Source organism: Asparagus officinalis, chromosome 2 (assembly GCF_001876935.1).
Source record: "Asparagus officinalis chromosome 2, Aspof.V1, whole genome shotgun sequence".
Classification (NCBI taxonomy): Eukaryota; Viridiplantae; Streptophyta; class Magnoliopsida; order Asparagales; family Asparagaceae; genus Asparagus; species Asparagus officinalis.
In genome coordinates, this window is record NC_033795.1 from 73,549,435 (window position 1) to 73,572,160 (window position 22,726).

Below are 22,726 nucleotides of genomic sequence, written 5' to 3' on the forward strand. Positions count from 1 at the left end.
AGCTTATATAAAACATCTTAATATTAAGTATTTGGTTATATTTTATTAACACATCAATAATACATTATTGTATTTTTTTCAAACTTAACACTACCTTTAATGACTAAGATAAACAAATTGGAGATTAACGATTTGATCTGATAAACAAATATGTTACATGAAGTTTGATATATACAAATTTAAAAAATAATGTTGTGTATGCAAGTATATAAAAATATAGTGATCTCAGTTTTACACGCAAATCTATTTCATAAATTTTTTAAAATTTTTAAATAAATTTATGGTAAATATAATAATCCATATTTAAAGATTAACTCAAGATGAATCTGACTTATTTTATAGCAAGAAAATAAACAAAAAAAATAAATAATTTTGATATTTAACTACATGCATTGCACGTGCATAAGAACTAGTAAGTAATAAATGAGCAGGTGATGGAAACTAAACACGCATCATTAACTTAGAAGGTTAAAAGCCTGATTTTTTTATATATGACGTTTAGTTTCTAGATATTCCTTTTTTAGTCATATACATGTTCTTCTAAATTGAATTGAACATAAATATTTTTCTGAACTACTGCTTCTCTTCTCTATTTTTTATATATACTCACTTTTTATGGATTTGAGCATACAAATGACTTATATCAATAATTTATGGCATATGAATTATCAAAAATTAGATAATCTATATTAGAGTTTTTCCTTCAAATAGTTTGAAACTTAAAAGATGGCATTTATTTCAAAATTTATAATTTAGAGCTAGATAGTCTAACCTCTAGCCTCTCCTTTACAATATTCCCTTTATTTATAATATTCTAAAATAAAAAGAGAAAAAAGAAAATTTTGGCTTGCCGAATGAGCGTGTGAATATTTTTTTTTAAAATTTTAAATTTTAAATTAGATGGTTTAATAATCAAACTCTCTTTTGTAATATATATATTTTTTAAATATTTAAAAACAAAAAGGGATATAAAAAAACCTGATGCTTCATATGGTCACAACATCAAACATATCTCTTCGATGTAGGAACAATGGAGATTTTGCTGGCTATTAAGGTCATCTTACATTGACGTTTAATTGAAAAAACTTTTAAGATTTGGTAAGAACTAAAGAGTTTATTAAGCTAAACAACGCAAATGAAGAAATTAAATAAAACGTCACAATTAGATGAAATATAAAACATTCATATATTGATTTCTAAAACAATCTCACGCTTAAACCTCAATTTTGTGATCTTTGCATTATAATTTCAACTTAATTAGAAACGTATATGTGGCTTTCAAATATCTATAAAAAAAATCTTAAAAATCAAAATATTTTTTCCTTGAATAATATGGAGAACTCATTAGAATTTCAATATAATTAATAAAAAAATATCATATATAGTGGGGAGAATTCAAGATAATATTTTGGACAATTTGTGTAATTCATTTTTTACTTTTTTGGATCGTAGGAAATATTTTTGTAATAGGAAAGTTTCTAACTTTATAAATATTAACGTGTTATATGGTTTTTACAGTGTCTTGTATTCTATTAATATTTTGAAGAGAGACACATGTGAACCAAAAATCCCTCTTTATAGAAATCAATAAAGACATGATATCAAATTAATAAATAATAAAAAAATGAGAAGTTCATTATTAATATTTTATCATCAACTTTAAATATAATGTGACACATGAATAGCTTTACATATATGATTTTAGAGTTAAATTTAGACGAACCCTCTCAATTATGGTGGACGTCTTTCAAAGCTCTTCTCAACTATTTTAATTTAAAAAAACCATCCTAAAGGTTGACTATATTATAGATTACCCCACTCAACTTTGAAAATAAAAGAAAACTCCCTCAACTATGAGGTGTCTTATAAAATCCCCATAATCTTTTATACTTTTCTCACCGAACCCCTTATGTCATTTCAAAATATAAAATAAGTGAATACCATTTTACAAATCAACCCGTTTAATTACCAAGAAACTCCCAACCGGTAAAAAAAGAATTATTTTTAATTTACAACAAAATTTGCCCTCTTTCTCCTTTATTTCTCTTATCCATCAGTATAATTTTTATGGTTGAAGGGTATTTTGGCCTTTTTTCAGTTACCCACCGATAATGTGACATGCTAGACCTGGCAATGTAAGTTTTTAGCGTGTAAAGTGAGAAGAGTTTATGAGGATTTCTCAAATTTTGAAACTGGGAGAGGGGGAAGCTATCTACAATAAGCTCAAACTCGTAGGGGTTTCACAAATTAAAATAATTTTGAGGGTGTTTTCTGAGACATACTCCATGTTTGAGGTGGTTAAGTGAGGAAAGTTTAAGGGCTTATCTTAAATTTTCATAATTGAGGTGGGTTATCTATAATATGTTCAAAATTGAGCGGAGTTTTCTAAAATTAACCCATAATTTTATGTAGAAAGGCTCTTTACATGAGTTTTTATTCTTTATTTTCTATATTTAAATATATAATTATAAGATTTTTTTAATTACAGATAGTTATAATTTGATAAGGATTACAAAACATTTAATTATTAAAATTTTCTACTTATAGTAGTTTCAATTTGATGAGAATTCTCAGATGAATATAAGATTAAGTGTTTACATTTTATCTTTTGATGTGATAAACCGACAAAGAAGCATCTGGATACTTGTGATTTGACACATGTCAACTTTTTTTTGTCTTTATAACATGACAGGTACCAATTTTTTTTTATGTTTTTTTGGAATTCCAACAATTTCTCAGAGGGATGTTAAATTTAGATCTTTCCGCTTTCTATCTAAGCAACAAAAACTAGATATTGCCCTAAACTATTCGACATGAAAATATCCAACGGATTTGATAAACCGGAGGATATCACTAGAACTTCAAGTGAAGAAGTGAACTTAAAAAGGGTAATATAGCCTCCAAATCAAAACGGTAGCAAGCTAGAGGGGCTAATTTGGAACATTTTCCAACGATTGAGCAGCCTAATAACAATTTTCATGATTTGACTGGACTAATTTCAAAATGGTGACGCGATCAATGACCCAAACCACCACAACCGCGTCCCTCTATATAAACCCACGTTCACTGCTCATCCAACGCCAGCGAATTAATCTCGATATAAACCCTTTATAGAATTTTCGAGAGATCGAGAGAGAGAGAGAGAGAGAGAGAGAGGATGAGCGGAAACGGGAAGGTTGTGTGCGTGACCGGAGCATCAGGTTACATAGCATCGTGGCTGGTGAAGCTCCTCCTCGGTCAGGGTTACACCGTCAAGGCCTCTGTCAGAGACCCCGGTAAAATTTCATTTTAAACCCCCTCCTCAGTTTTTTATTCTGTCTTTGGTACATGGGTTTCAGATATTTTCTGCTAAAACCTAATGATGAACGTGTGGGTCTATTGATATTTGCCATTTTATAATTAGATTTTAAGGTTCTTTCTTTCTTTATTTATTTATTTAGAAATTATATTATGGTTTTGTGGTAGATGGGAAGCAGAATATGTTGAAATTTAGGATTACCTTTATCTCTTACACTCATAACCGAGGCATTATGGCGCCTGTCAGAGACCCGAGTAATTAAAACCCCTCCTCAGATTTTGACCCTTTTTAATAAATTAGAAGTATAGTTTTGCTGCAATATTCTATTGGTGCATGGATTGCAAAGATTTTGTGTTAAAACCCTAGTGAAGAATCAAGAAGGTGTAAGCTTGTTGATTTGTGCCCTTTTTCTGCAAACCCATTTCATTGGATAGGGGTTTGATGGTAGATGGGAAGTAAACATAATGGAATAAAAAAATGGTGAAAATTAAAGCAAGTATCCAGGTGAAAAGGGAAGGGGTTTGCTTGCTGTTCGTGTCAATTGTGAAAAATTCAATCATGGGTTATGATTATCTTTAGATTTGTAACCGAGGGCATTGCTACTAAGTAAAAAAAAATTAAGATTAAGCTTCATATGGAGCTTTGATTTAGTGAAGATGCATGTATACTTTGTGTGAAGTATGAGCGCGATCAGTAGAACAGTTATCTGGTCATTGAGGAGGTGGAATTCTTATGAGAAATTTATGTTGTCAAACTAATCAGACTAATCTAACCATCTTATTTAGGATAACGAGAGTCTGAATTGGTTTAAATGTCTATAAACCGAAAAACCTCACATGAGCATATCAGTTTTATATTGCATGGGGTTTACGTAATTCCATTTTTCATGTTTGCCTCTACGCTTGGCAATTTGTATATTGATTTTTTAAATCTTTGGTGAAATGTGTATCTTTGGGATGATTATCATGCACTTAATAGATTTATCATGGAGAGATGTGATGATTGCTTGAGTTTAGGCCCTCTCCAATGCTCAAAATTAGGATCTGAAGGATTGCCAGTTGTATTCTTAGGGAAAAAGATGCCAATGGAAACCCGTATTTTGTTTTTGAGCTCACCACCTTTCTAGTTATTCAAAGTTCAAACTTGAAACTGTTACGGCATCTGATACTAACTTGCTTTTATCATGTAGAAATTTATCATAACATTAGATAATGAATCTATATTTCTATACCATGCTGATTGAATGTTTTATTTTAATTATTTTTTTAATGGTAGAAATAAAATCCATTCACTGAACAAGTAAAAATCTTTTAACTAGTATCTGCACCGTGTCAGGATATTATTACAAGTAAACGATACTAGAATTTCACACACCAAACCTTTGTGTATGATGCTTTGTTTTGTTGCATATATTAGATACCACTGTATATCAAGTTGACTGTTGTTTGGCAGTAGAAAAACAGAACAGGTCTCTGATAATTTTCTTTGTGCGTAACATTCAACCTTTCTTTGCGTATACCCGTGCGCTCCACATATTCATAACACTAATTAGGAAAGGGATCCTAGATTTCTTTGTCCTAATTTGGTGTCAGATGTTCTTTTATCTTACTGCTCTTGGTAGATATCTCTTTCACATTAAAATTCATTTATCAACAGGATATATAAATTAGTTAAGTTCTGTATATTTGCTTCTCTAGCTTGCATGCCGTCATTGCTTCTATGGAGTCTCTTATTACACATAAGGCTCTTTTTTACATTTCTTGATTCCTATCTAACAGCAATGCATGTGTTATCTTTTTTAGCTGATCCGAAGAAAACAGAACATTTGCGTGCTTTGGGTGGAGCCAATGAGAGATTGCATCTGATTAAAGCAAATTTATTGGAAGAAGGCTCTTTTGATTCTGTTGTTGATGGGTGTGAAGGTGTCTTTCATACTGCTTCTCCATTCTATCATGCTGTCACGGATCCACAGGTTTATATTCTAATCTTTGCTGGATCAGTATGAGTTCCTTGATTCTATTTTAGCTGCATTGGTTTATTTTATGCTGTAAGGTTCTTTCTAACAAAGCAGTTTGCATCATCGGATTAGTGCTGTCCTGATTTGGTGTATTTTCCATTCCATCTTCTTTTAGTTTTTTTGTGGAAATTATTTAAATGGATAGGGGATCTTTGTTGGTTGAACAAAGTACTTAGTTATTGTGGTTTTGGTATAGTTATTGGTTGACAAATTATGAGAAATTGTGTTACATTAGGATCGTACAAATGGATGTATCTACGCTGTTTCACGTGAAAGCTATCTAGCAGCATATAGCAACTTAAAACATAGGAAAACTGAATCCTCCATGTATTCTACTTCTAGTAGATTTTACTTCTGTAAGGGCTGTGAGTCATGCTTTCTTTTAGTTTCTGCTGTTGATTAAATGATGTTATATTGGTTCCTATTTTGTTCTCTAGTTATATGATAATTTTTAGTTCTGTTCTATTGTTACTTCATTGTGCAGCTTACATCCATGTATTTGGCCTGAAATATGGGCTTATATAATCTTCTTCTAACTAATATCATGAAAGTTTCATTTGTTATATACATCTTGGGCCCCTGGGAATCCTTAGTTGCCATACTTTTACTTTTATTTGCAGTCATTACGGATGAGATGGAATACTGTTTTCATTTTCATCTTGGTCTGCGAGCATACTAATATATTTTTTCAGTTTGACAAAAGTTCATTATTGGTTTACTGTCCTTTCCTTTTTTCAGGCCGAGTTAATTGATCCTGCGGTGAAGGGAACTCTTAATGTTCTGAGTTCGTGCAAGAAAACTCCAACAGTGAAAAGGGTTGTTGTTACCTCATCCATGGCTGCTGTTGCATTTAATGGAAGACCACGAACTCCTGATGTGGTAGTTGATGAGACGTGGTTTTCTAATTCGGAATTTTGCAGGCAGTCAAAGGTTGGTGCGGATATTTCTATATAAACTCTAGACTTATTTGTCCCATGGCTAATGAGTAGGATGAGTATTTGCAAATCAAGATTGAAAAACTAGAATCAACTATAAAGCCAAGGATCAATAGAAAAGTGAATTTTTGTAGTCAATGTTATTGTTGTGGTGTTATATCTTCTTTCAACAGGTTGGGGTTTCACAATTTTATATGCCAGTAATGATAAGGAACAAAATGGGAAGTTGTTAAGAGGGTAGCTTTATGGTTAGTCTTTTAGTTCTTCCTACAAGGGTAAGGTGTGACTTTATTGCACCATTCTTTTATGCGCTTTAATATGTTCTGCTAAAAGGTTTGTTGTGCGGTTGTTCTCGAGTATACCTTATTGACAGTTTCTTAAAAAAAAAAGGAACAGAAAAAAGCAACATACTACCTGCCTTTTCTTCTTTAAATTGCTTTTAATTCTGCTGAAATTCCACATTTAGTTTTTATTTTCATGATGAAGTTTTTTTTTGGAATATTACGTGTTATACTTTACATGTTCTGATATCTCTGAGCGAGTAACGTTCTTTGCTATTGGCTATCATATTTATGGAAGTTTTGATTCCCGATTTCTGAAATTTGCAACTAATGTACTATGGCTTAAGGCAGTTTCAACAGAAAACAATCATGTCTCTACTCCTTTTTTCCCCTCTTTCTCACTACAAGTTGATTACTTTACAAGCATTTGACTTATATCTGAGATTCACAGATCTTTCGGTTTATAACAGTTATGGTATGTACTATCAAAGACCTTGGCAGAAGAGGCTGCTTGGAAGTTTGCAAAGGATAATTCGATAGATATTGTTACAATAAACCCAGCAATGGTTATAGGGCCTCTTCTTCAGCCAACCCTTAACACAAGTTCTGCTGCAATCTTGAACTTGATAAATGGTATGTTATGACATGTTGCTCATGAAAGATCAGTTTGCATGCATATCATCTTCTTGATGGCTAAGTTGTAGTGAAACCCTAGATTTATCTTTATATGATGGAAAATGTTTTTTTCTTTCCAATATATGTGGAACTTTCTTTGTATCTGACAAAGTTTTTTTTTTTTTTGGTCAATGAAAATGAATTTTTATTCACCCACCAAATATGAACATGTTTGCTACATCATGAACACCAGAAAAGTCTGGTAGTAGACAAGAAGAAAAAATTACATTCTTTCTAGCTTCTCCTTCATTTGAAGAGGAAGGTTTTCATTCAGAATTTTAGAATAGATGGACATTTTGATTGCATGGAAAAGTTTTTCAGGCTCACGAGCTTTGCACTGAAAAATTCTCGTGTTTCTCTCTTGCCAAACCATGTACACTGCTGCTGAGAAGACCATTCTTTTTTGCTTCTGCATAAAACCCTTGCCTTTGAGTCTGTGGCTGTACCATCTAATAAGTTGATTCCAATCACATGATCTCCAGGAGAAATCTATCCAATTCATAACCTTGTTCCAGACATTTGCCGAAAACTGACATTCAAAGAAGAGGTGTGCACATGTCTCAACCTGAATGTTAGAACACAGAACACATTGGTTTGTGCTCAACAAACCCAATCGGCATAATCTATCCTGTGTTAAAAGTCTGTAATGATTTGCTAGCCAAAGTATGAATGAATGTTTAGGATATTGTAGACCCCTCCAAACTGTATCAGCCCAGGCGACAGAGGGGACATCTTGATTTATAGCTCTGTATATAGCAGATACCTGGAGCTTACCACCTTTGCAGCAACCTGAAACAACTTGCTGAAAATTTCCAGCATCACCAAATTTACTCATGTCCCTCAACTTAATGAGTTGCTTCCACATCCAAGAGTCATTCACTTTTGATTGAACTTGCCATATTTATTGATCATCACCAAATTTATTGATCATCATGTATCTGACAAAGTTATTTCCAAATAAACATCACATGTCGACAGGTGTATTATATGAAGTTATGATTGTTCCATTTGGTTCTTTGTAGGATCATCAACATATCCCAATTCAACCTTCGGGTGGGTAAATGTCCAGGATGTTGCCAAGGCACATATCCTAGCATATGAAGTTCCTACAGCAAGTGGAAGATACTGTTTAGTTGAGAGTGTTGCTCACTATTCAGAGGTTGTGAAGATTTTGCGAGAACTATATCCTTCTCTTCAGCTCCCTCAAAAGTAAGTTGTTATTATATCCAACTATTTTTTCCTTATTTTTGCAATATGGTGTATAATATTGAAATCATGTTGAACAACAAGAATTCCTTATTATCATTTTGCCATTCTGGACTTTTTTAACATGACTATGTACTGTTATTACTGTGTACTTTCTGCCCTTTTCATCAAATGGTTTTTGTTTGGCTATGAATCTGTATCAAATTAAACCTTATTGCATTTGTTCTTTCTCATGGTTTGTCGGACTTTGAGCGAACTACAGCTTTGTATATATGGAGCCAAAAAATTGTCAAGCCCACCGGTTATTGTTGTCAAACCATTTCTAAATTATTCTGACGCACCTGTTACTATAGAAAGTTTGCCCAAGTTTTTTCTGTCACTTCTATCAATATCATTACCCTTTTGGGGGTTGCAGCTGCCATCTTTAGAGGGCCTTCAGTTACCATTTTCGTCCAACCATAGTTGGTTTTTGTGTATTACATATAGGTTATATATTAAAAATAATATTAAATATACATGTTAGAGTATAAATGTATAGCCCTCAATCTTCGCCATAACTTGGAAGTTCTGGTACATAGGTAGGGTCCTTTAGCATGGTACCAAAGCAACCTAGGTTCAAATCCTTTTGGTCACGAATTTGTAAAGCGAATTTTAAAAATGATACCACTCTGTGGTCCGCAACATGTGGGGGCATGTTAGAATATGGAAGTATAACTCTCAACCCTAACCTCAACTTCAGAGGTTGGTGTAGCGTGATGTAGTGAAATGGTCCTTTGACAATATTTAGGTCTTTGACAATATATTGTAGTAGTTCCCACTTGAGTTGTCTGTCCTTCTACCTGTATCCAATGTCTAGGCATAAATTTGGACCTGAGATGCCATTAAGCACAACCTTCCATATCAAATTAGATCCCAAGCTCACTAACCACTCCATCTTGTTGCACATTTGGTCTTAAACAAATTCCTTAACAATAAGAAGTTTACTAACATTTTTTTTGGTTTCAACTCCTTTGTATATGAATATGAATAAAATGTTACCTTTTCCTACTTGGAATTGATGTTACTTATGTTCTGTTCCATGTAATGCACAATGAGTCCCTTTACTACATTTGAAAATCCTATTAAGGACCATTTATGGAAAATCATATAGGTAGGGAGCAGATTGTGAGGCATGTCCCACTATCAATTATTTTAAATCGGTGGAATCAGTGTACAATATTGCTGCAATCAGAATATTGTACCACTGCAATTTGGTTATTGTATCAATGCATCACAAACTTCAAAATTTGTACTGGGAGGCTTGTGTACTCTTGAACTATAGTCTTCATGTTACACATACGACATGATGCCGTCGTCACCCCCCTCCCCCCACCTCCTTTTTTTTTCATGGAAGATATGCCTTTGACGCACATAACAACAAGACATTCTATAGAAAATCATATTGGAAGTAATATTGTGACATGTCTCATACTATTAATTTTAAATTAGTACCATCAACATACAAGATATCAGTGCAATGAGAATATTGTGCTAGTACAATCGGATTATTGTATTAGTAATTTAGTACAATGGTATTAGTACATGCACCAACTTTTAAATCTGTGTTAACCACTTGTTATGTCCTTCCGCCTTGCACATGATTTCCTATAGAGGTCTATATGGGTTTTGATCCTTCCTATTTTTGGTTTCTGTAACTAACCACATTGCATTCTGGCTGACTGCAGTTGTGCTGATGACAAGCCCTTTATGCCAACTTACCAAGTTTCCAAAGAGAAGACTAAAGGGCTCGGCATCGACTACATTCCTCTGAAAACAAGCCTCAAGGAGACTGTTGAAAGTTTGAAGGAGAAGGGGTTTGTGAGCTTTTGAGAAAGAAACTGACGACTTCTTTAAAGTAAAATAGATGCCTATATTGTTATATTCTGCATCAATATAAGCTGTCGCTTAGAAATTTATATATATCTGAATAAAGTGGAGGATTTGAACCTTAAAAACTTTTTGAATATTGATGAAAGGTATTGTTCTTCTCCAGTAGTCATTTTGATATTTCCCAAGAATAAAAAAGCGCAAATAAGGAATTCCCAGGAATCAAAAGCACAGATTGGCATGCTTACTATATTTTTTGTCTCGTGAAACTTTCAACCTAGCTTTTTGTTGGTACATATTTTCTCTTCCAATCATTTTTATGTTACTGTTCATGGTTCTTTTGTGCAAAAGAACTTCGAAATTTCGTTTTAAAACTTGACGCATTTTCAACCCATAAATTGTACCAATTGGCTTAGGTAGCCTTCACAACTCAAGGCATGCATGTCAGCCAAAATTTCATGCGGACAACCGTTACGTTTTGAGCTAGCAATTGAAGGTAACAGAAGAATGAGGTCAAAGTGCCAAAACGCATTTCAATTTGGGATCGAAACATCAATCAATTGGATGTTTTGATCTACCTTAAGGATCAGTGAACTGAGACTCTTTGTGTATTATGGAACATAACGACGTAGCGGAAGCGTAATTAAAAAGATAACTACTCATTAAAAGGAGTAAAACGACACAAACCATAGAAATTCTCGGATATAAAACTTCAGAAGAACAATTTTTCAAAACAACTCCATTTAATTTTTTTTATTTTTAAAATCGACCCTTTTTTTTATTTACCAAAACCGACCCGTTTTTTGATTAGCAGCCTAATCACCCTCCTAAACAGTCGGAGTTGTCAATCCCGACTATTTAGGAGGGTGTTAAACCCCAATTAGAAGCCTTAAACCGTAAAAATTTATGTCCTAAATAGTCGGGGTTGGCAACCCCGACTATTTAGGAAGGTGATTAGGCTGCTAATCAAAAAAACAGGTCGGTTTTGGTAAATAAAAAAAAATTGGATCGATTTTAAAAATAAAAAATTTAAATGAGGCTGTTTTGAAAATTTGTTCAACTTCAGAATTATATAATAACCGACATGAAGAGTCTACATAAATTAGTCCACCTTCTGCAGGGTATAAAACAAAGAGAAGGTTCCAAACTAACATTTTCTCAAGGAAATGAACTTCCTAGAAATAAAGGACTTTTATAAAAACTAGAAACTAAAAGAAACCAGAACTCTTTGATGCACAGTTTGATCTCTTTTGACCCTGAAACTCGGCTAGTGCGACAAAGCTATTCTAGACGACTCTTCCATGTGCAGTTTGATTTCCCTTGACTGAAACTAATTTGGAAAGACAAAGCTATTCTTGATGTATAGTATCTTTTGAGTTTTCCAAAAACATATATAATAGCGATTATATTGAGGTAATCAAAATTTACGGTCCGTTGAAAATTACACGTCGAAATCTGGTCAAATTGTCCTCTTTTCTTGGATTGTCCAGGCTTCGCACGATTTGACTTCTCCTGAAAGGCATCAGCAATTGATTCTGCATCGCATAACCACATAAAATTCTTATACTGCTCAACTTTGAGGTGCTCACATTTAAAAAAAATTATGTATCTAATATTTTCATGGACATAATTTCAAAATTATCTAATTCAGAAAACTAGTGAACAGTCATGGATTTGATACCTAAAGCTCATCGTGTAGCTCCTCTATCTGACAATATCATTATAAAAAATGCTAGAGGCACATCATCTCAAGCACATCCCCAACCATATCCTCTCTATCTACAGTGCAGTGGGTCCCATCAAGCGTGGGACCCACTGCACTGTAGATAGAGAGGATGTGGTTGGGGATGTGCTTGAGAGGATGTGCCTGTAGCACTCCTCTATCATTATTTGTCAGAATCATCTGCACTGTGCAATCTGTTCGACTCCACTAAAAATCCAGTACTTGTTATTTCTATGCTACCCAATACAATATCAGAAAAACAAATTTCACAAGTAACTCCTGATGTCGAACACACTGCGGACATATTTATGGAGAAGCGAGATTGACATATGTCCAAACGCGGACCTGGTCAAGGAAAATAACTTGTAACGAAGAACATGTCATATCTCATAAACCGTAAGTCGGAATTGGACGAATTATATATGCAAATCGCATATTTTTTGGAGTCGGAGTCAACCAAACCCACCGTTGTTCGGTTTGCCACTGTCAATTTCACCAAATCACTCCGGATTTAGAGATATCAGCTTTTTTTTTATCAATTTTTTACTATTTTAGGTAATATTTTAGGAGTCTATTTTGATTAGGAAGCAAATCCGGTTTGTTTCCAAAATTGACCGATTTACTTCCCTAATCCTAAGGAGTCTTTTAGGAAGAGTTTTGTTATTTTTATTTTTGGTAAAGTTTGAGTCATGGTAGGAGTCTTGTTTGTTTTCTATTTAAGCAGAGTATTGTAAGTCCTAGAGGCATAACTTTTCATCAATAAAATTCCTTTTTTAATATTTTCTTCGTGGATTCAAAGTTATTCGTGAATACAAAGTCGTTTTTTATGGATTTAGAAAACACCACTTAATAGATTCCAAGGTTATCACTTCCGAGCTGCATCACCTCCTCACAACCAAACTTCTCTTTTTATTAAAAAAATCTCCATAACCTATATAAAGCCAAAAGGTTTTCTATGTGGATATAGAGTATCTTCTTTACTTGCTGTAATAGTCATTCTCATTTATATGATGTGGTTGTCATCCTCTAGAAGTGACTGTCCATGATAGAAAGAGGATTATTAAATCCATCAGACTTGTCAATTGTCATCCATGAATTTGGACCTCCCTGGGCTCTTGCATGGGATTCAACGATAAACTCTAGGTACGACTAACTCAACCCAAACTCTTATTTGACAATTTAAATATAACTTAGACAAGTATTTTGCTCGTGCTTGTACAGATAAATTTTACATGTAGAATAAAAAAAATAAAGAAGGTAGTGGAAACCAATCCGCATTATTAGCTTAGAAGGGTAGAAGTATGATACTTTATTTATTTTTTATCTAATGTTTAGTTTCTAGAGGTTTTTTTTCTTTAGTCATATGCATATGCTTCCAAATTAAATTGAATAGAATTTTTCTAATTTGTTGCTTCTCTTTTATATTTTTCTTTATATATAATCCAATTGTTATGGATATGAGCATGCAAGTGGATTAACACCAATGAGTTATAGCACACAGATTGTTGGAAATTAAACAATTTGAATTGGAGTTTTTTCTTCAAATAGTTTGGAACTTAAAAAAAAATTATAAGAGGCAGATGACTTTTATTTCAAATTTGAAATACAGAGTTGCATAGTTAACCCCAGACTCTTCTTTACAATATTCCTCTTTTATAATATTCTAAGATAAAAAGAGAAAAAGAAAAAGTTAGCTTGCCAAATGAGCATGTGGATTTTTTATTTCAAAATTTAAAATTTAAAATTAGTAGCCTAATCATCAAACTCTCCTTTGTATATCTCTCCTTTTTTATATAATACTAGATGGAACGCACGTGTGATGCACGTGGTCAAATATTATAATCATTGATTTTTAGTTTATGTATCTACTATAACATAGTTGCAAAAAAATTTATGATTATCATAATATATTAAAAAGTTTTAGATATTTCAATATATAAAATCTTGTTGGTTTTAACACTTTACCTTACACATAATTAGTGAGGTTTAAAGTCTTAAAATATTAATGATCTAAGAGCAATTTAATGATTTGGAATTCTAATTTTAAAATATTAATGATGTAAGTACCAATATTTAAAAAACTATTATTATTAATGAAAAAATAAATATTGAATTTATCAATGTAAAATGATAGGTTTATCTGATCATAGAGGATTTTGTTTAATTATAAACAAATCACTCGTGCCTATTATCTACTTCCACTTTCTATTATCTGGCGACCAAGTATTATAGATATTCAAAAACTTTTCTATATAATTTTCACAGTTAGAAAGTGCAAATTCAATCAAGAAAGAAAATATAAATTATGTGATCAATTCCAAAATCTGATATTATATCTTCTTACATCTTCTCAACTAATTAATTAATTTCTCAAAATGATTACTCTCCAATTTTAGAAAACTATAAAATATAAATTGAGAATGATTTAAACATATTTTGTATACATATGGATTTTATTTTAACAAAATAATATAGATCTATCCAATATTAAATAATATCCAAAAATTTACACTAAAGAGTTAAAAGAATCTAATAACACTCATATCCAAACTGTATGCTTCATAAAGGTGAGACATATAAAATAAACAACTTAATTTATTTTGTTAAATAACTTATTAAAAATCATAAAAGATAAGGAGAACCATAAGGATCACATAGTCATCCCAAATAAAGATTAAATTTCTCTCTGCGAAATTTGTAGCAAAAGATTTTTAGAGATACTGATTGTAGGCGTCTAAAAATACTTATAAGTGTCCGCACATAGCTCGAGACGGAGAGAAGATGACGAACGTCGTTATCTGAGTCTAGGAGGATTATCTGATGCTGACAAGTATATGAATTGGAATGGCGAACCAACCGTGTCTCGTGCGCTCACTGGCCACCTCCAATTGGCCGTCACACCTGTCTGTCAGCTCGCGCGCGTCGGTCAGCTTCAAGTACCATAAAGAACCTAACGAGCACATGAAACAAGTTAACAAAACATGCAAGTCAACGGAATGACGAAATACGCAATACAAGTCCGGAGAAGTCAGAAAGTGTCGAACACCTCAAAGTGGCTCGCAAAAATAAGGGGCATTTAGACCATGCTAAAATTTGAATCTGAGGAAACTTAAAAGATAAAAGTTATAGGTATCTTCGTCAGCTTTCTAACGCATCTTAAAACATCTCAATCTGAGATCGGATAAAAAAGTTAAGACCAAAATACCGAAGATGTTTCAAACTGACCCGCGAGGCAGCGGGTCAGATCAATCCTGTTAGACCCTAGAGGGGGGGGTGATTAGGGTCTTATACTAATTTAATCTAATTTTATACAAATTAAAACTAATAACAAGTTATTCTAGCAAGTATGAAATACAACAAGATATATGAGCTAGGATAAGCAATATGAACAAAGAGATATATCCCAGCAATGAGATATACTATAAGATATATGCAAAGATATACAAATTAACACAAGGGTGAAATAAACATAAACAAAACAAGAGTGATAGTGTGCAAATAAATAATTCAAACACACAATATGATCACGGAGTTCAGACCTTCCGTCCTACATCTCTGCTCCCCACTCCTGGGGAGAAATCCACTATCACAACCGGGTTTTCTACGCTTACCCGAATAACGTTTACACCTTACACTCGGTTTTCTAGCTAACCAAAAACTTTGCAACTACACACTTGCAATCACACTCTACACCCTCTAAGTGTTGGCTTAGTCTGTGTCCTCCTCCTCAAGTGCTCGGATGCGACCTCTCCCTAGGTTCGTCAACCGATGCCACTCCTCTTGGATTCGATCCCGTCTCTCACCAACCACTACTCTCGGTGTACAAGTGTATTATAAAGTGTATCCTCACAATAAAGCTCACAAATACAAATAATTTGTTCTCTACAATAGATGAGAACATAATGTAGGCTCAATCTCTAAGTTACACTCCCTACAACCCAAATTGTATTATGTATGAAATACAATTGTAGGTGTCAAACAATGCTGAAAGATATCCAAATACAGCCCAAGAGAAGATCATCAAAAAATCAAAAGAATACAGATATGAACTGTCTCACCAGCGAGACAGTCTTTACTGTCTCGCCGGCGAGATAGTGTTTACTGTCTCGTCGCGAGAGTCAGTCTTTTTATCTTGGTCTTAGCGCCGGCGAGACAGTGTTTACTGTCTCGCAGCGAGACAGTGTTTACTGTCTCACCAGCGAGACAGTGTTGAAATGGTCAACAACCACCTTGATAATTGCTGTACACGTGTCCATTAATTGCCAAGAACGTGGGAAACGTCGTGGGTGAGAATCACGTTGATAACAGCCAAAATAACGGAGTTGTAAAACATGGGAAGGCAGTTATAAGAAAACTGCTGGGCGGTTGAGGATTTCCGAGATAGTATTTACTGTCTCGGAACCCGAGACAGTGTTTACTGTCTCGGAACCCGAGACAGTCTTTGCTGTCTCGGCCAGTAAACAGAGCAGAGTTCTTGAGCTTTTGGCAATCCCTTGAGATTCGAGCTTTGACTTGATCTCAAGAAGAACGACTATCTTACTTTGATAAGATATCGTTTCAAATTCTCACTTCGATAAACGAAGGAAGAATCATTAAACCCCTCACGATTCAATCAGAATCTATGATTTGGTGGTCCACGAGTCAAAGCGCTCCCGGCACAGGCAAAGATCCCACGCAAGCAGCGATGCAAACAACGATCCTGCGTTTGTGTCTAAAAAGTTGTAATTTTTATTTTGTTGTGTAAAAGAAGTCTTATAAAAAGACTATCTCTTTTGAATTTATTGTAATCGACTGAAGATATAATGAATTCCATAACGAGACCAACTTTTGACGAAAACAAACTGACGACCACAGAGGGAGCCAACGGTTTCGCTGCCGAGACCGTCGTGTCGCAGCCGATCAAGATATTGGTTGAGTCCAAGGTTGAATATGAATTCGACCAAGCAAAGTTTGAGGAATATCTGTCATCCTCATCCTCAAAGTTTTCCTCGCCTCACAAATGCAGGAAAATTTTGTCTTCTAAGAAGGTTTTCAAGTTTTCGACTCCGTCGAACATTACAAATGAAGACTCTCGCCTGATTGTTGCTGAGAATTCTACTCACAACATCTCTGCTCGTGATGACTCTTATCTAGTTAAAAAGTCATCGAATCAAAGCCCACCGGTGCTAACGAAGAGAGATCATCAGAGACAGCGCCAACGCCATGCTCGACAATTGGCTAAGGCCTTGGAACAAACCAACGGAGTTCGTTATTATGCGGTCGGTAATAGGGGCTTTTCCTTTGTTATCTTTCTTAGGGGGATTGGTACGACCCCCAGTCTGGTTTGTCGTTTGGGGACCTTTCAACGGTCCCAATCGCTCCTTGACAGGTGCTTTACCTCGATCTTCCGGTAAAGGACCGAGGCGACCTTTCAAAGGAACTCTGGATCTTGCAGGACCTACGTTCTTACCTGGCTCCGTCGGAGGTGCGGGGACAGGGGAAACAGTATCTGAATTTGAAGAAGGCTGGACGGTAACTCCGTCCACTTTTGTCTTAAGTGCTGGTTTTGTCTTTGGCACCCAAACCTGCTTATGTCTTGGCGGCTTCTTGATCGTCTCTTCTTTCTGCATCTCTTTCGCTTTTTACAGAAGGACTCGGGCATGCGCGAGCAATGCGCGGCGTTTCTTGATTCACTCTTCAAGAGTGAAGCGAGTCTTCTTAACACGGACTCATTCGTTCGTCTCCGTCTTAGAGGAGAAGTTGGCGGTTCGCCGTTGCTGTTCTTGGCGCTGCCTTGATTTCAGATCCTCCGTATAGCGGATCCCGTCCATCGACTCTGCGGCCTTGGCCAATTGTCGTGCAAGGCGTTGACGCCGTCTTTGGCGCGCCCTCTTCGACAAAGTTGGAGCACCTTCAGCAGTTACCTTCATGGTGGAGGGGATGACCGGACCTACAGCTTTGATCTCTTTGGACGATGTAGGGACGTTACGGGGCATGTGTGCAGCAGCGGCGAGGGGATCTTGGATCTTCAACCCTGAGGTCCCGCGAGCGTTCCTGGAAGAGGAGGTCTTCCTGCGCCTGTTTGGAGAGGCGGATCTGGAGGAGGAAGAAGAGAGGTACTCTTCAAACTTTTGTTGATCGAACTAGTATTCGATCTCTTCATTCACCCGGATCTTGAATGCCGGTTGCGTCACGACAGCCTCGACAGCGAGGCTGTTGGCTCCCACTGTGGTCGCCAGTTTGTTTTCGGAAAAAGTTACCTTCATTGTCGAATTTATTATAATATAGATTGCTTACAAAGAATTCAAAGTATTCAAAATAAAGAATGAAAGATTATAACTTTTCGAAAATAACGCAAGATCCGTTCGTCGTCTCTTGCTTGCATGGGTCTTTAGCCGGTGACGGGGACGTTGATATCCGTAGACTACCTGATAATCAGATCAGATCCAGAACTCCGTCGATTCGCGAAGGAATCTAGAAGCAGAAGCGCTTATCTCGGCAACGGCAAGATAATTGCTCTTCTTAGAATTATCACGACGGGATAATTCTAAGGATCGGATGCGGGCGGTGCAGATCTAAAGAAGCTTTCTCTCCTTTGTTGATGAACTCGATCAATCTTCAATCCGGCAGGGCTTCGACAATTCTCCAAAAATCCAGATCCCAAAAAATGAGGGTCTGAGGCTTGTATTTATAGGCTTGAGGGGGTTCCGGGCGGTTAAAACCGCGTAACAGACAAATCTGGGGTTGGATACACCCTTGGGTGTCTCAACCTGGGCCGAGACACCCTTGGGTGTCTCGGCCTTGGCCGAGACACCTTAGGGTGTCTCGTTCGTTCCGAGACACCTTAGGGTGTCTCGTTCGTGCCGAGACACCTCGGGTGCCCCAGTTCAGCCTGAGACGCTCCATTATGCCTGTTCGTCCGTTTCCACCGTAACTTCTTCATCCGAACTTGGATTTGAGCAATTTAAAGTACGTTGGAAAGACGACAAGGAGTTTTATAAGCTCCAATGATTATATCATCAGTTGAACAAATGAGACACGAAGGGTATTTCGCCGTTTGTGAACGATACGAGGTTCCCGATCAGTTTGTGTCTGTGTTATTCTGAAATTCTGTTGGTTTACGTAGTTCGTCGATTCACTTCAAGCGTTCACCGAAATCAATCAAACTTCTGTGAACCAGATAGTGATGTTCATCGTCGTTTCTTAACACTGAGCTGTTCGTGGAGACCTATAGGTAATTTTCGATGCCTACAATCTTGGACGTTATGGGAGCAGAGCCACTCAATACCTGGAAAGAGTTGAAGGTGCGTGGAGAGCAGGTCGAACGCTTTCTCAGAAGGAGGAAGGTCGAAAGAAGCCAACCGATAACTAACCCTCTGAATCCGAGTCACATTTCCCATGATGAAGGGAAGGCACCTATAATAGTTGTTGATGTTAATCAGACGTCACAACAGCAGCCCCGAAGATAGCAGAAGACTTCGGATTCGAGGCTCCAAAAAGAGTACTCATTCAAGGACGAAGACGTTCCAACCATCTTCGAGTCCCTTCTTGAAAGCAATAAGATCAAGCTGCCACCCATCACAAATCAGGAGGAAGCTGACAATACTACGGATCCGAAATACTACGCATACCACAGGAGGATCCTTCATCCTATCAAGACTTGCTTTACTTTAAAGAATAGCATCCAAACCTTGATTGAAGCCGGCGTCATAACGCTAGGATAAGCAAAATGAGAATGGCAACACTCCGAAGAGTATACAAGTATAAACTGCTTCTCATGACTCCGACAAGTATAAGAGTATAAACTGCTCCTTCCGATACTCCAATAGGATAAGAGTATAAACTGCTCCTTCCGATACTCCAATAGGTATATGAGTCTAAACTGTTTCCTACCATTGATGGGAAGTTCCTGGAGAATGTTACGATAGGTATATGAGTCTAAACTGTTTCCTACCATTGATGGGAAGTTCCTGGAGAATGTTACGCTAATATTATTAAGGATAACCCGGTCATGTAACAGAGTAAAAAGTCAGACCCAGTTCCAAGAAGGAAGCTGGGGGTGGATGATTCATGTAATGGGAAGTTCCCAGAAGAATGCTATATGTAATTTTCTTAGGGATAACCCGATAATTACGAACAAAGTGATAAACACTAAACCCCCACTGTGATTTGTACTCCCACTCTTACTGTCTACCTGGTCAAACCTTCCTATAGTTAGGGCCACGACCAAAGTCCCCTCTCGATTCCTTCCATGAACGAGAGGTCCACTTTCAAATTGAACGATCAAGCCTATAAAAGGTAAGATCGTCTCAAACCTCCCACTTCCACTGCTTCCTTGGTCAAACCTATAAAAGTTAGGGCCACAACCAGATTCTCCTCTCGATTTCTTCCATGAACGAGAGGTCCACTTTCAATTTGAGCAATCAAACCTATAAAAGTTAGGATTGTCTCTATACTCACTTAGTCAAACCTACAGATAGTTAGAACAAAGATCGAGTCATCCCTTTCGATAAACGAAAGACTTCCATCTTTTCTTTTTCAACCGAACCTATAAAAGTTAGGATCAAAATTGGAATTTTCCCTCAATAAATGAGGAAATCTTTTCTTGGATCAAGCAACCAATCCTATAAAAGTTAGAGTTATTTGAATTTTTTCGATTCTCGGAGTGGAGATCCCACTCCTAGTTTCATCTTTCCGGATTCTGGGGGTGGAGATCCCACTTCGAGTTTCCTTTCCAACTGAAGATAGAATATAAAATTCTTCCTCTTCAGTGCTGGGAGATAGAATATAAAATTCTTCCTCTTCCATTTTCTGGTCCGTGTTTACCCTAAACAAGACATGGAGATAGAATATAAAATTCTTCCTCTCCAGCATCGAGTTTTGTCTTTACCCTGAGAAAAGACACAATTCTCAACTTCCAATCCACGCACTTTATGCACGAGGAATTTTATCCCGAATCCTAAGTAGGGATAAGTCAACGTCTAACACGCGTTGTCGGTTTATTGTTTTGCCGATTGAAGAAGACACCAGAAATCCAGTCTGGGGAATTTTATCCCGAATCCTAAGAAGGGATAAGTCAGCGCCTAACACGCGTTGCCGGTTAGTCCTTAACCGTAAAAAGGATAAAAGCCCACATATTCAATATTGTGGCAGGTTGTTATTCATAACGCCAAAATCCGTGCCTTACACGCGTGGGGAATTTTATCCCGAATCCTAAGAAGGGATAAGTCAACGCCTAATACGCGTTGCCGGTTAGTCCTTAACCGTAAAAAGGATAAAAGCCCACATATTTAATATTGTGGCTGGTTGTTATTAATAACACTATATTCCGTGCTTCACACGCACGGGGAATTTTGTCCTGAATCCTAAGCAGGGTAAGCCAACGCCTAACACGCGTTGCCGGTTTAGTCTTTCACCGATTGAAAAAGATATCAGAATTCGAGTCTAGTGGATTTTATCCCGAAGCCTAAGTAGGGATAAGTCAGCGCCTAACACGCGTTGCCGGGTAGTCTATTTCCTTGACAAAGACAAAGTCTACGTATTTAATACCGTAGCATCAAGTCTAAGGGAATTCATTCCTTTAGCACAACGTCACATGCGGAACGGACTTAAAACAATCCGCATGTAAGCCCGATTCAAACGGTAATCGGTAAGAACACGTCAAATCCGTTGAGGGCTGAGGATTTGCCAAAAATCCTAAGTCAACGTCTGATACACGTCGTTGTTTAGTCTTTTCACAGGAGAAAGACGAAGTCTACGTATTCAATATCGTAGCACTAAAAAGGTTAACCCTTTTAGCTTAACGTCACATGCGGAACGGACTTAAACAATCTGCATGCTAGCCCGACTCAAACGGTAGTCGGTAAAGGCTCATCAAACCCATTGATGGCTGAGGATTTGCCAAAAATTCTATAAATGTGAGTCATTGATGCATCATCTCCGTTAGTTGGTCTCGTGACTCGATTATCCAACAACATTAAGAAAAAATCCACACATGCAGATGAATCAGCTTTAACAATTAGTCCTGCAGCCCCGACACTTGGGACCACTATGCTCCAATACCTTAAGAGCTTAAACTGTGTATACTCTAGTAAACATACGAGTGTAAACTGTGTCAACGTCAGGCGATCCGAAACCCTAGGACAACGCCGATCAACGCGTAACCCTAGGTCAACGACGGTCAACGCGTTATGACAAAGGTCAAACACCGGTCAACGCGTAACCCTAGGTCAACACCGGTCAACATGTTATGACAAAAGTCAACGTACGATGATCTAAATCCTAAAGTCAACGCCGACCAACGCGTAACCCTAGGTCAACGCCAGTTAACGCATTACGACCAAAAGTCAACGCCGAGTGATCCGAAATCCTATGTTAACACAGGTCAACGCGTAATCCTAGGTCAACGCCAGTCAACGCGTTGTAATAAAAAAGTTAACTTACAGCGATCTGAAACCCTAAGTCAACACGATACAACGGAGGTAGTCAGTTCTAAGTCAACTCAATGACACAAGCCAAACTCAACTCATCAGTTTTAGATTCGAGACTCCGACGACGGCCAGACAATAAACGAAACGCCGAAAGAACTTCAGCTATTCGTCAAAGTATTAAAGAGATTGAAAATCGAAGGAGTCAAGAATTGAAGCTAACTACAGGTCCTTTACGTCGACCGAAGGCTGGACCAATCACATCCAAAGTATTCCAGCCTCTTCTATAAAAGAAACGAGTCCGGAACGCTTTGGAGGG

At 36.5% G+C, this 22,726-nt stretch overlaps 2 protein-coding genes across 2 annotated transcripts in view; both read left to right on the forward strand.

Moving 5' to 3' along the window:
* The window catches only part of LOC109831306, a 36,174-nt gene continuing 16,402 nt past the window's right edge, over nt 2,955–22,726 (forward strand). The window contains 1 exon segment of the mRNA XM_020398637.1: nt 2,955–3,135. The gene's annotated coding sequence lies outside the window, so the exon portion shown is untranslated.
* Nucleotides 3,069–10,496, forward strand: LOC109831597 (cinnamoyl-CoA reductase 1-like). Its single transcript, XM_020398952.1, has 6 exons — nt 3,069–3,275; nt 5,101–5,270; nt 6,054–6,245; nt 7,002–7,164; nt 8,229–8,415; nt 10,137–10,496. Exons 1-6 carry the CDS (start codon nt 3,158–3,160, stop codon nt 10,279–10,281), a joined length of 975 nt encoding a protein of 324 aa, XP_020254541.1. The 5' UTR covers nt 3,069–3,157; the 3' UTR covers nt 10,282–10,496.

Excerpts from the sequence above, each read along its gene's own strand:
- LOC109831597 (XM_020398952.1), top strand. The coding sequence starts at position 3,158 with ATGAGCGGAAACGGGAAGGTTGTGTGCGTGACCGGAGCATCAGGTTAC. Across the intron at positions 6,246-7,001 it reads AATTTTGCAGGCAGTCAAAG|TTATGGTATGTACTATCAAA; the intron begins GTTGGTGCGGAT and ends GGTTTATAACAG. Across the intron at positions 8,416-10,136 it reads TCTCTTCAGCTCCCTCAAAA|TTGTGCTGATGACAAGCCCT; the intron begins GTAAGTTGTTAT and ends GGCTGACTGCAG.